The sequence below is a fragment of the Platalea leucorodia genome (genome assembly GCF_965183815.1).
Source record: "Platalea leucorodia genome assembly, chromosome: 7".
Taxonomy (NCBI): Eukaryota; Metazoa; Chordata; class Aves; order Pelecaniformes; family Threskiornithidae; genus Platalea; species Platalea leucorodia.
The window spans coordinates 10418542-10431858 of record NC_138829.1 but is presented as its reverse complement, the minus strand read 5'-3'; the positions used below and the strand labels follow the sequence as shown (position 1 = coordinate 10431858).

The 13317-nt window shown below is 47.9% G+C and overlaps 1 protein-coding gene across 1 annotated transcript in view; it reads left to right on the top strand.

Annotated features, from left to right (window-relative positions):
* Nucleotides 1-1401: 1401 nt before the first annotated feature.
* CEP170B (centrosomal protein 170B) overlaps nt 1402-13317 on the top strand; it is a gene marked incomplete at its 5' end in the record, with an annotated part of 55030 nt that continues 43114 nt past the window's right edge. Inside the window, one exon of the mRNA XM_082318912.1 lies at nt 1402-1521. Within this exon, the coding sequence (XP_082175038.1) occupies nt 1402-1521 (120 nt within the window). The remainder of the gene's footprint in view (nt 1522-13317) is intronic.

Below are 13317 nucleotides of genomic sequence, written 5' to 3'. Positions count from 1 at the left end.
CGCGGCCCTGAGGAGGGGGGCCGGCCCCGGCGGCGGCCCCGCAGCCCGGCTCGGGGCGGTGCGAGGCGGCCGCGGGTCTCGGCCGGCGGCTCCCGGCTGCCCTCCCCGGGCGCTTTGTCGGGGAGGCGGCGTTTCCCCGGCAGGGCCGGGCGGCGGGGCCGCTCGCATGTCGCGACACGGGCGGGGAAGCCCGTACCGCCGGCTCTCTGGAGCGGTTTGCCGTGTCAGCAGCCACAGAGGGGGCGGCGGGGCGTGCGGTCTCTCCTCGTCCCGCCCCAGGCCTGCGCCTTGCCGGGGGAGGCCGGTCGTCCTCCCCGCGGGGGTCACCTGCGCTTCCCCGCGGCCGCTGGGGCCGGGCAGGCCGGCGGGGAGGCCGGGGAGCGCGGCGCGGCCCCGGTAAAATTGAGATCCGCTTCGCTCGGTGCATTTAGGAATGCAGCTGCGAGCGCGGGAGGTGGGTGAGGGGAAGGCCTGATGTGTGCCACTTTATTTTCCTTCAGCCAGGGAGAGGAAAATGCGATATTGTGGGAGAGGGAGGAGGAGAGGCCGCAGGAACAGGCTGCCTGCAGCCGGGCTGTGGCAGCGACAACAAACAGGTGTGGCTGGGAGAGTTGCCGATAAGTGCTGCGCGCCGCTGCTGCCCTCCCGGCTTACAGCTGCCTGTCGCGGGGGAGAGAGGGGCGGTGAACCCCGAAACCCTCCGGTGGGAGCTGCTGCCTGTGGTTCCTCTCCTGGGGTAGCAGCGCGGTTTGGGTTTTGGACCAGCTCATGCAGTGAGGGAGGGAGGAAGGAAGGAAGGAGGGATTTGTGGGCTCCCAACTTACATCAGTGTGGAAGTGGGATGAGCAATAGGGAGGCTGTTCTCCTCCCAGCACTGGTGTAAATGCTCCTGGGAGTGTACCGTGAGACCTTATGCGAGCTAGGTTATGTCACCTTACTGATGTGCTGGTCCAGACCTCTGATGATGGGGGAAGTTCGAGCTGTGATTTGTGCACAGTGCTAGCGATGAGGAAATGTTCTGGAAAAGATGTCTGTCTGTCTCCCTCCCCCCCCCCCCCCCCCCCCCCCCCCCGGTATTTCATCATTTCATTGATTGGGTTCAGCTGCATGGTTCATATTTTAAACAATCCTTTCTTCAGACTCTTGGTCTTACTTTGCTGTGGGAATATTTCCAGGGCTGCAGAGCTCCTACACATGGCACATGGGCAGCAGATCCTGGCACACGCTTCACAACCGCTTGTTGCCACGAGACATTTAAGACATGAACACAAAGTGAAAGAGGCAGCGCTGGGTCCCATGGCACAGGGAAATTTGGGAACTGCAGCTATGCACTGGTGTACTTACTTCATTAATAGCTCACTTGTGTTGTGTTTTTTTGTGTTTAGGATGTATAAAGGTTAAATGCCAAGCGCCAAAATGAGCGTGACTTCGTGGTTCTTGGTGAGCAGCACTGGCATTCGCCATCGGCTCCCTCGGGAGATGATATTTGTTGGCAGAGATGACTGTGAACTGATGCTCCAGGTAACATGGCTTTTTTTGTTATTTCTTCTGAAGATGCAGGAGATGTGAATGCAACGCTGGGGATCTGTAGAGGTGTTGCATGCTTTCTTTGAATGACATCTTTGAAAAGGAACTTCCTTTTTTATGTTGAGTCTGTGGTTCCCATGAAGACTTGATATGTTTGTGAAAGTGCAAGTGAGGTTTCTTTCAAATTGCCATGTCATCAGATGGATAGGAGCTGTAGTGGTGGGAGATTAATCAAATAGATTAACTATCTTGATGCTACTAGAAGTAGTAAGCAAAGACATACCATTCTGTCCTGATCTGCGATTATGCTGCTGTTTTTTCTAGCTTTTAATACATGCACTGTTTACTAGTATGTGTGATTTGAATGGGGGCAGGGGTTTTTGTTTGCCTGTTTTTCCCTTTAAGTTTGATGAAATTGTCAGTGCTTGTAAGTCTCACTTAGTTTTTTTTTTTATCATGGTCGGAAATACTGATGTTTAGCAGAGAAACTCTAGCTGTTTTGGTGGGGTGAGTAAGGTGGTGGCCTCTTCCCAAAGTAATTGTGTTACTGGGGCAAACTTGCAGCTTCTATTAGTGCTTCCCATACTAGTGTGTGTCTTTGCTGGACCTAATCCAATGTGCCTGAAGTGTTGACTGTGGTCTGATGTTTGACAGCATAATGTAATGGACGTCACTCCAAACAAATGGAGCTGGAATCTTGCAAAGAGCTTTTGACAGGAGCAGTTTAGCTCAGGAATTTGTAGAAGCTCAGAATTAAATTAGCGTTTGTGCTAGACCCATGCCATGAGTACTTAAATGCAAAAAAATGTTAGACTGCAGCTGCCTGTCCCCCTTTTGCCCCTTTACAAAGGTGACAAATGTGCCTGTTGGTAGCAAAATTAGGAAGCTGCACAACAGGGACTCCCTCCCCTGTAGTTACGTCCTAAATGCTTTGCTGATGTTCCACCAAGCAGGCTGTGTTTGTAGTTACTGCAGGGATTTTGTATGATGTGTTAGCGGGAGGTCTGTTTAGGGGGGTAGAAGTTCTTGTACGAGGTGTATTTGGATGGCAAGGTGTTGTCTAACTGTAATAAAATGTTAGTGTCTGCAAAAGGAGGGCTTGCAGTGTTTGTGCTGCTCTACTAGCTGGCAGTGAATGGCATGGCTGTGCTGCAGTGGTAGAGTCTGAAGCATACTCCTGTTTGACAGCAGATCGTTTGTTTGGGTTTTCCTGTGAATCACGCTGTCTTTTATTTCATGTTTCTACGTGTCTGACTGGTGAGGCATGTAAAGGTGAGACATTAAAAATGTGTTCTCTCGTGACTTGAAGGGAGAAAACATACACAGTGGTCTTGGTTTCCAAAAGCAGCCCGAGTTTTAGGGTACCCATCTTAATGCCTTTTGAAGGTACTTGAGTTTTTTTTTACTGCCAGGGTTCAGCGCTCTGAGAATGACGTCTCAAGTTGTGCACCCTAAAACAAAAGTACCCAAATACCAGTCATGCTTAAAATGCATTGCTTGTTTCTCTGGTTATTTATGGGACTAACTGGGCAGCGTGGATTGTGAGCCACTCTGTAGCACATAGAGTATTTCATGCAAGTCTGAGCTGGCTTGTCAGTGTTGCGTGTAGACTACCAACCTTGTGATGCTCCACATTTGCCATGCTCTTTTCTGCAAGGTAAATGAATTGGGATTACTGGAGGAGCCAGCAGTATCTGGCCAGGACCAGGTAGGTGATAGTGCCCCTGTACTCGGCACTGGCGAGGCCGCACCTCAAGTACTGTGTTCAGTTTTGGGCCCCTCACTACAAGAAGGACATCGAGGTGCTGGAGCGTGTCCAGAGAAGGGCAGCGAAGCTGGTGAAGGGTCTGGAGCACAAGTCTTATGAGGAGCAGCTGAAGGAGCTGGGGTTGTTTAGCCTGGAGAAGAGGAGGCTGAGGGGAGACCTTATTGCTCTTTACGACTACCTGAAAGGAGGTTGTAGCAAGGTGGGGGTCGGTCTCTTCTCCCAAGTAACAAGCGACAGGACGAGAGGAAACAGCCTCAAGCTGCACCAGGGGAAGTTTAGGTTGGATATTAGGAAAAACTTCTTCACTGAAATGGTAGTCAGGCCCTGGAACAGGCTGCCCAGGGAAGTGGTTGAGTCCCCATCCCTGGAGGTATTTAAAAGACGTGTAGACGTGGTGCTTAGGGACATGGTTTAGTGGTGGACTTGGCAGTGCTAGGTTAGTGGTTGGACTCGATGATCTTAAGGGTCTTTTCCAACCTTAATGATTCTATGATTCTATAATCTGTGAGTTTGAAGCAATTGTATTTGGGAGCTCATAGGTGGTGGTGGTATTAAAGGAGGTTTTTGTTATTTCACCAGAATGAAGGCTCCGGATTGTCTATAAAAGCCAGCTGCTTATGTTCATGGGGTGAGTTACATGTGACCCTTAATAAACATATTAGTTTACTATCTCCAGTAATAAAACTTTTTTCTAGGATCACATGTAAGGTCTTATTTTGAAAAGCATGGCACATTATTTTCCTAGCCATTTGCTTATAAAGATGTCTTCCAGAGCTACCTTGGGCTCCAAACGAGATGATTGTAGTAAGACTCAGTGCGGAAGAGAGACTTTGAACAGAGACTTGATATTCAAGTAAAGTTGTGTGTGAGCAGATGGAGGATGAGATCTAAAAATAGACTTTTCTCCTACTGTGACTGTCCATGTCACAAAATCGTTGTGCAGACTGGCACAATCATTTGTCTTGGGGAAAGCTTAAGAAGCAGGGCAGTTATCGGAGCAGATGGACAGAGCTGTTGTGACAGTATTGGCACCTGTAGTATTGCCATGGTACTGACTCTGAAACAGTATATTCACTGCACAGTTATTTTGCTTATATATTTCAAGATACTGGCATTTAATCCTTTGAAGTGCACAACTGGGACCAGACTGGCAGTGTCTGGGGAATGGACTGGATGACCTGGTCGGTGTTTTTTTGTGTCTAAGACTGTTACTGCTTAGTGATTTCATCGTGATACAGTTTGTGGTTCCCTGTTAAGACCGTGTGTTAGGTGGTGTGCAAACATCTGACACAGTGATAACCCTTGTCCTGGAGACCTTGCAGTCTTGCCTTTCTCATTTTATTCTTTTAGGAGTGTCTTCTGATATTTTCTTGGAACATGTCTCAAGGTATCAGATCCCTAAACAGCAAAAAATGTTGGCTTTGTCACCAAACAATCAAGCTTTAGTTTTGCCTGTGTTTACTTATTTGATACAGGTACTAGATTTGCTTTCTGGTTAACAAAGAGGTGAAGAAAAACAGAATCTTTAAGCTTAAAATTAAGTAGGTTTGGTAGTGCGGAAACATAATCTGCCTTGAAATCTTCTATACCTACTAAGAGGATTAGAAATAATTTAAATGTTTTTGCAGCACTGTAAAGCTTCTAGTACAAGTAAATGTGAGATTTACATTGGGTTTGAATGTTAATGCATGGGTGAAAATGCCATGTAGCGCAGCCTGGCATGCACAGTGTTGTTACGCAGAGTCAAGGGCTCACATCTGCTGTTTTTCTGAAGAACAGTGCTTGATTTCTTTAACAGTCGCTGGCTCCCTTCAGGTAACAGTCAACAAACAGCAGGAGTGTGGAAATCTAGACCTTCACTAACTTTCACTAGTGTGGTTTGGTGTTTTTTTTTTTTTTTTTTTCTGTGAAACTTGGTGGTGGTAGGAGGTAATTCTCTGACAAGATTTACTTCTTTTAACAAAAAATAAGAGGGTTTTTGGACCATCTTGAACAGAGTAGTTCTCCCCCCGCCTTCTTCTTGGGAAATACAGTTGCTATTTTTATCAGCTTTGATCATTTGCTTAATGTGACGGGTATTTACTCAGGGGACAAACATTCTGCAAACTCAGAATTTTCACTTAACCATTAAAATCTTCCCCTCTGCCCCTAAACAAAGCCTTTTTTGCATTTTTGCTAAATGTAAATATTTAACAGAAGGGAAAGCAGAGTAATGATTTCCCTGTTTTTGTTTGTGAGAGAGATATTTATCGGAAAATTTGGGAAAGCAAAATGTTTAACCAGTGCTCCCTTGAGTATTTCCCTCTCTTTAGAGTGGTGGTTTGGGCACGCTGTGGTCCTGCGCCGGGTGAGGTTGTACACGTGAGTGTGAGTTACAGCAGGAGTAGGTGCAGATGGCATTTTTTTGTGTTTTATGCCTTTGTCCTGTGTGCCTTTTAAGACAGCTTGACGCTTCTTATCAGGAGACACTGTTTTCAATTGCTTACAACTCTGCTAAACTTCGTAACTGTTTGGGATGAGAGTTTATTTTCAAGGCATCTGCTTTAGGCAGTGTGTTCTGGACACAACCAGCTCCCTTCTTCGGTCTTTGCTGCGAGCAACTTTGAGAAAAAATGCTGTTTTCTTCATGTAAACTATTTAAAAGTATGTTTAACCTGTTCTTTGAAGTTCTGGCGTTGTAGAGCTGGGGGGGTGACACTTTTCAAGAGTGAATACCTAGGTCAGAGGTGATTTTTTTTTTTTTTTTTTTTAACCTCCGCCCCCCAAATAATCTAAATGTGTTTGACCAAGTTCCAAACCTTTGGAAAAAAGTTGGAGTTTGCATGTGGTCAGCAGGGCCTTGCTTGATACTCTTGTCTCAAATCTGGTTTCATCTCGGAGTGAGATTGGTGAGCGGATGGATTGGAGAACAGAACTGTTGCAGGTTGGGCAAGGAGGAACTAAGTGCAGGGATGAGCAAGGCTGGGGTTTAGATGTAAGAGCAACTGTGCTAGATTAGATCAAGGTGCATCTAGCCTGGTATCCTGGCTCAGACAGTGGTCAACGCAGCTGTCGAGGAAAATGTGAAGACAAGCCAAGAGTATAATGATACTTCCAGAGTGCTTACTCAACCTCTTGACCTGTGTTTCAGGAAGCCAGAGGCCAAATCTTTGCATTTAGTCGTTGGATTTCTACTCTATAAAGCTTCACCAGGAGATTAAGGCTTGGCTGAGCAGGGAGGCACAACAAGGAGTCTGTTGTGTGCAGAGCGAGAGGAGGAGCAGCAGGAGAGTGGAGGGTGGTGGATATAGGGCAGAAGCTGTTCAGTGTGGGGAAAGCGGGCATTACAGGACATGACTGCTGAGCAGCATCTCCCTTAGGCCTGAGATGGGCTCAAGGCTTGCTTTTATTCTGGTGTCAGCAGATAGCTGTGAAAGCTACTAGCCAAGCATCTGTCACTGGTCCATATGGGACATCGCATGCTGCTTATGGTATCAATTAGGCAGTTCAAGTGCTAGGGGGCTTGTGAGCTGAACATACAAGTTCATTCTGCTAGTGAATCAGATGAATGGTTACTTGATACTGCTTGAATAGGCATTTCCCCTGTTTTAGCTTGCTTTGGTAAAAAGCTAGGGAATTACAAACGTTCTAAGCACTGAAGGAAAATTCTTATGGCTGCTAAGTCAAGTGTTTATAACTGTGGAGCAGTTACGACATACCAGTGTGAAGATTGCCTGTGTAATCCTGCCTCTGCCCCTGTGTACACAGGCATGAAGATGCAATCTGTTACTGTGTCCTTACCGGATATTTTTCCCCTGCAGGATCTGTTCCGTGTTTGGTACGTGGGGTGCATGGCACACTCCACAAATAATACAGTGCGATGGTGAACTCTGTGTGTGTGTGACGTCCGGTCAAATTAAGGTTTCATTGACCTGACATATCCTACCTTCCCTAGGCTGTACTTGATAATACGATGTCTCTCCTATGCAGTTTAGTAAGTGTATACATAAACAAGGGTGAATAGGTCTGGTGTAGTTTGTCTACAGCATTACGCTGGGAGGAAGCAGATGGTGTGAGCTTGGTAGATTATCTTTTTCCTGATACTTCTAGGTGAATTCACTGCGGTGCAGAAGTGGTATCCGTCCATCACTCAGGTATTGGGAGCTCCCAGTAGAAGCCATGGAGAAGATCTGCTGCCTTTTGTGTCCTGACCTGCTTCCCCATGGAAGTGCGGGGCTGGAGTGGGAAGATGAAGTCGGGACAGGGTGGTGCCCCGCTCGTGCTATTTTGCTGCAGTTATCCAGAGGGTGTAAACCAGCACCTAAGTTAGTCCCTGGGCGTTGGTAATTGCAGTGATCCCAAGACAGTCATTCATTAGGTGTCACAAGGGAAGCAGGTGTCTTACAGGCAGAAGGGAAAGGATCTAGCCTTGGGAAGGCTCTGCTTTTTGACAGGTAGTGTTTCCAGGTGCCTGGGCAGCAGCTGTGGGAGGAAGGATGCACATCCCATATTTCCAGGCCTAGAGTTGTTTTTTTTGCTCTTGCCTCTCCCATTGTTTTCTGTTAATGTGCAGTTGATGGGAGGATTATGATGTCTGATGAAATGTGGGTTGAGGAGGCTGGAGGCATGGCAGGACTGGCAAACCTGGGAGGGGAGTTCATTGCTGGAGGCAGGGTAGGGAGAGAGGTGATGGTGGCACTGCAGGCAGGTGGTTACTAGGGGAGAGAGGGCTGCACCCTGGCAGGGTGCTGGAAGCCTGGCCTGTGGAGAGAGGGTTTGTCCCTCTCCGGACCAGGCAGGGAAAAAGGGGACCCCTTCGGTGTCTGAGATCCTGATCCAGGCCCTAGCATGCAGCTCAGCTGTGCTACAGAAATTCAGGCTTGTACTCCATGTAAGATGATGCTTTTCCAGGCCTCCTGGGTGGCCACGTAAAACGAAGGGAAAGCTAGTGCATCTGTGGGCAGCATGTTCCCTGCCTGAGGTCAGGATCTGACCCTGGCTCATTTAAACTGGAGCTCCACTTTGGGAAAGGGGAACCAGCAAGCAAAAACCCATTCTACCCCAAAATAACAGGTTAAGTTGTTATGGGAACTGTGCCAGCCTCCAAATCCCTTTGCCAAGCTGTGGGGATTACAGTTTCATTTTCCTGGGGGATTTCTGTCTTTTGTTCAGTGCCTTATTTTTTGCATGAATAGTCAGGCCCTGGTCCTGCCACAGATCCACGAAACCCATGATCTTGAGTGCAGCAAAGCTCAAGGCAGGAGCCTCTGCGGCTTGGGAGCTGTAATGTGAGTCCGGCTTCAGGATGAGGTGGCTACACCTGCTGAAGAGACATTTGTCTGCTTAGGCAGAGTCATTTTGAAACGGGCAGCACGTGCCCCTGGGAGCGATCAGGCTGCCTCTTTGGGGGGCGTCTCGCTTGCAGCCAGGCTGGGGCAGGATGGAGCGTTCACTGATATTCTGGAAAAGTACTGAAGTGGCCAATATATACAACTCTGTGAAATGCATCATGGCGAAACAGGGAGACCCAGTGTTCATATTGGTCATTAAATGTTATCTGGGATTTTATTTTTTTTGTTTTCTGTTTTTTTTTTTTTTTTAAAGTTGACTTTGCTTGTCTCCCTTCTAAAGTGGGACGCTGGGAGAGGTTTGTATTTCCTTACTGGGACAGTTGTGCAGAGCACAGTACTGGCAGAAATGTAACCTGTTCACTATGGAAAGTATTTGAGCAAATGTTTACTGCGTGCTGCCACCAGAATGCTGCAGTTATCTTGTGCCAGACGTGCACAACAGACTGCAGTGAGGAATAGGAAACTGCTCTCGTTTGTTTATTTTATCTCCAATACCACGATGCCTCGCGGCACTGGCAGAGCTGAGGTCCAAATCTCAACCCCGAGCAGTAGGTTTTTGCCCAGGGTAATTCTCCTGGGGAAGAAGCAGCATCTGTATCTATGTAGACAGCTGAGCTGCGTCTGCTCCCTGGCCCTGTGGGGAAGTGCAGGCTGTCTGGCTGTATTTCTCCTCCTGCCTTCCTAAGCAGGTCATGTTTCCCTGTGGGTTTTGCTTGGCATCTGCAGCTTGTGGTTTCATCCCGAGTGCCTTGTTCTATGTATCAGACCCTTCGCCAAACACAAAGCTGTAGGGTATCTGCAGCACGTATAGCCAGCGTGATATGTACCTGTGTGGAGACTCCTGCGTGCTGTTGAAGCTGCTTTTGCTGCTCCCATGCTAAGCAGGGGCTTTTGCTGATTTGATGTGTGCAGTTTTGAGAATCGCAAGCGAGCTGCCTGGTTGCGTGTCTGATTGGAGACTGATGATCCAAGATGTTGGTGCTGGTATGGGACTGGCAGACCCAGAGGTGCCGCTCCTGTCTGTCAGTTGGACTACCTGTTTAATATGATCTTGGTAGAAAGAAGAGCTATAAAATACCTCTGTCTTCAGATATATACCGCATGTGCATTTTGTCTACTAGATATTTAAAACATGATGCATCGTAGGTAGTATGATGGAGACGCAGGACAGCCTTATATTAGGAAGTGATTTGAATGTCTGGAAATGCAAGCCCTGGATGAGCTTAGTGTAGTAACAAATCAGTGTCCATTTTTTCCTTTCAGAGAAGTGTAAGTGTTGTTAATCAGAAAAGCACACATTGTGTTTTCCCGAGAGTTGTTTTCATTTGGTAATGGGTCCAGTGTTGGGACGCGGTGAGAATGCTGTGTTCTTCCTTCGTTCCTAGCCCCTGGGAGTGTAGCCTTATTTCTTGCCTGCAGATCACTAGGGCTTAGGAGGACACCTCCCTTGCCTGCCTTCTTTTTCCCTTCTCAGTCTAATCTGAGGTGCTCCAGCTCTGGTTTTGTTGTTCGGATCCAAGCAGGATCTCAGTGATCCTTGCCATAGCTTGGGAGTGCTGCTTTCTCCGTTGCGAGTGCTTTTCTGGTGAAGCAGATTAACTGCTAGGGTGTACTGGTTATTTGCTGCTTTTGACATCTGGATATAGGCACTTCATGGGTTTTTTTAACACTTTATAGGAAATTCATATTTTTTTTCCACTTGAACCCCTGTGTCCCCTCCCGACAGATGGATCAGTCTTGCCTTTTGTTCTGGAGGTTGTGATTGATCATAAGCAAGGCTCAGGATTTGGTGCAAGTGTGCATTTAAGCTAGGGAGTCCTCTTATATTTGTGATTCATTCAACTTATTTGCAGCTTTTCAATTTATAGATGCCTAAAATCTTTCCAGCGGAGTTGCAGACTGTTGGGAGCTCTGCACCCATGGGCTGCTCTGTAACATGTGTTGACTCAGGCTTCTGAAATCACTTTCTGTGATTCAGCGGGTCATGCATTAGAAACCGCTGGCCTGCTGGGCTGAAGTGACTTCTCCAGGACTGTTTTTGGGCTCTCGCCTATTACCAGTCTGGAAACTGGTTAGTCTTTTCTTTGGAAGTGGGACTGAGGCAGTCTGCTCCTCTCTGAGAACAAAAGCACCATCAGCCGCCGGGTTGCTGCTGTCACCACACACAAGAGCCGTTTATGTTAAGTGTGACTGATGTTGGAATAAACCACACCTCGGTTCTCAAGTAAGAGTGACCTTTGGCAAGTCTGCATCAAAATAAATAAGGTGTGATTTTAGTTATTTTAACTTGAGTTTCCTTGGAGACAGGCCCTTAGGAACTCCTGCTGCCAGTTCCTGTGATGTTTGCTGGTTTAACATAAACAAAACTGAGAAAATTCTTCTCTTCTCCACAAAAGCATGAAATTTCACGGAAGTGTGATCTGGGTAACAGTTTGCTGTGTTCCTGGTGTGCTGTTTAAAGAGATGCTGAAAGGTAGTACCAAGACTGTGGGTCAGATTTTGCATATCCTTTTGACTCCTTTTGCAAAGGGCCATCTTGAACATAGCTGAAGCTCCCTTGGAAGATGGGAAGTTTTGGCATAAATTGGTTTCTTTGGTGACCTCTTCCTGCTTTTATGTAGGGGAATATCATGCTGCTGGAATACATCTCTGCTTCCCTGTGATGATGCTCGTCTGGTTTGGGACCCCTGAGTGGCTGTAGTCAGCTGTTGTGAAATACAGCAGCCCAGAGGCTGTGCTGACTTCCATCAGGGTCAGATCCAGGGCAAACTGAATTTTTGGGAGACAGCTGGTTCCCAGAAATAAACCCTTTATTAAATGACCTGTGACTTGGTACCAGATAAAATCTACCCTAATTTTTTGTGTGGATTAGCTTTTTGGGATGGAAGCCTTTCTGCCCTTGGAAGGGGGCTAGAGGGATTGTTCTGCCTTTAAATTCTGTTAATCTTTAAATGAGTGTCTGTGACATGCTGTAAAAAGTGAAAGTAAACACTGCTGCACCATTTAATCAACATTCCCTCACATCCCATTGGGAACAGTGATGCCCACAATTTTGGGTAGCAGAGGAACCGAGGAAGACCTTGCATCTGTGCTGTGCAGGCAGGACCCCTGTACGCGGTAGTCTTTGAGTCCAGCAGGATGAAACGTAGTTACATAAATGCCCATGGATGGGGAAAGGGGATTTCTACCCATGCTGTGAGCGGGGATGGTCTTCCCCTTCTGCTTTGTAGGAGCCCCAGCCCAGGTGCAGTACCCACACAGCCCAGTTGTTGGTGGAAGGAGATCTTCTCGCATCCTCCCAAAGGGTGTGAGGGACCGTGTGGCAGGTCAGGTACAACCCCAGCTCGTGTAGCATCAGCTGCTGTGATATGCAAGGCTGCGGCTGGAGATGTTCCCATCCTCAGGGCCGTTTGCCGAGGTCCAGGTCCTGGGCAGCATCCCTCAGCCATCCTTACCTGGACCATCCTTACCTTATGCTGCATGTACCTGCCACAGCCACTTGGGTGACTGCAAATTGGACTGAGGGGCTGCATCTAATGTGAATAGTAACAGAGAGAAGCAGCAGCTTTGTACTGCAAATGCTTAAGACCTACCTTGAGGTCGGGGTCAGACACCAAGCGTGGGGGTTCCACGGGGGCGAGAGGTTTGCGTGTTTCCCTCCTGGGAGGGCGTTGCTCTGCGTCGCTTCCCGCCTTTAGGGCTCGGCGTAGCGGGAGAGACAAGTGGGGCGTCCCTGACCGCGCTGTCTCTGCCTCTCCCACCAGTTGTTTGTTTCTTTGGGGAGCGATTGCTGTCCGAGCAGCAGCAGTTGGGCAGCAAAGCATTGAGTGCTGCCTTGTTTTTCAGCTGGGACTCGTGTGAGCTGACACCTTGAATTTAATTCAGCAGGGTATGGATAACTGTATTAGTGAGACAACTAGAGGCTTGGAGTCACCCACCCCTCTCCTCACTGCCTCTGCGTGCGGTGGCATGTTGTGAATGGTGTGAGGGAAATGGCAAGGTGGAAGGGCAGTCTTCTGGCCAAGTATGTGCTTGCTTCATCTTGGTACTTCAGGGTTATTCTGGAGGACAGGTCTCCTGCGCTGACATGTGCTCTGCAGGGGGAGGAGGTGCCATTTATCAGCTGTTGGGCTATAACCAATGTGCTTGACATTGGCAGGGGCAGAAGAAATTCCTGCAAATGGTAGCAGTTTGTTGGGAAAAAGCCTCCGTGTTTTCACCAAGGAATTCCCCTGAAACAATCTTTGCCTCTGCATGCTTGCAAGGAAGTAATGGCTTGCTGAGAGCAGTGCTGTGGAAACCAGCATGTTTATACTTGGGAAAAGGGAAGGACTTTTCACCAAGAACTTTGCCCAGGCTCGTCTCCCTGCTCTGGTAGCACGCCCTACCCTCCCCTGGCCTGAGATACCAGGGAGGTCTCGGTGTCACGTGTGCGTGCTGATGGAGTGACCGGTTCCAGTGACCGGTTGTGGTCGACTGCAGCAAAAATTCAAGTTATGAGAGGCAGTAAGGTCTAAATACAGTCAGTCTGGTGTCTTTATAGCTGTAACATGCTGTATTTCAAAATTATTCAGAGATTTTGTTGTAATACTTCTTCCTCAGAAGTCTGACACTATTCCTGCTGAAGTGTTGTACTCTGTTTTGAAGATAAGGTGTGTTTGGTCCTTGTGCATTGTGGCAAAGCCACTGGCT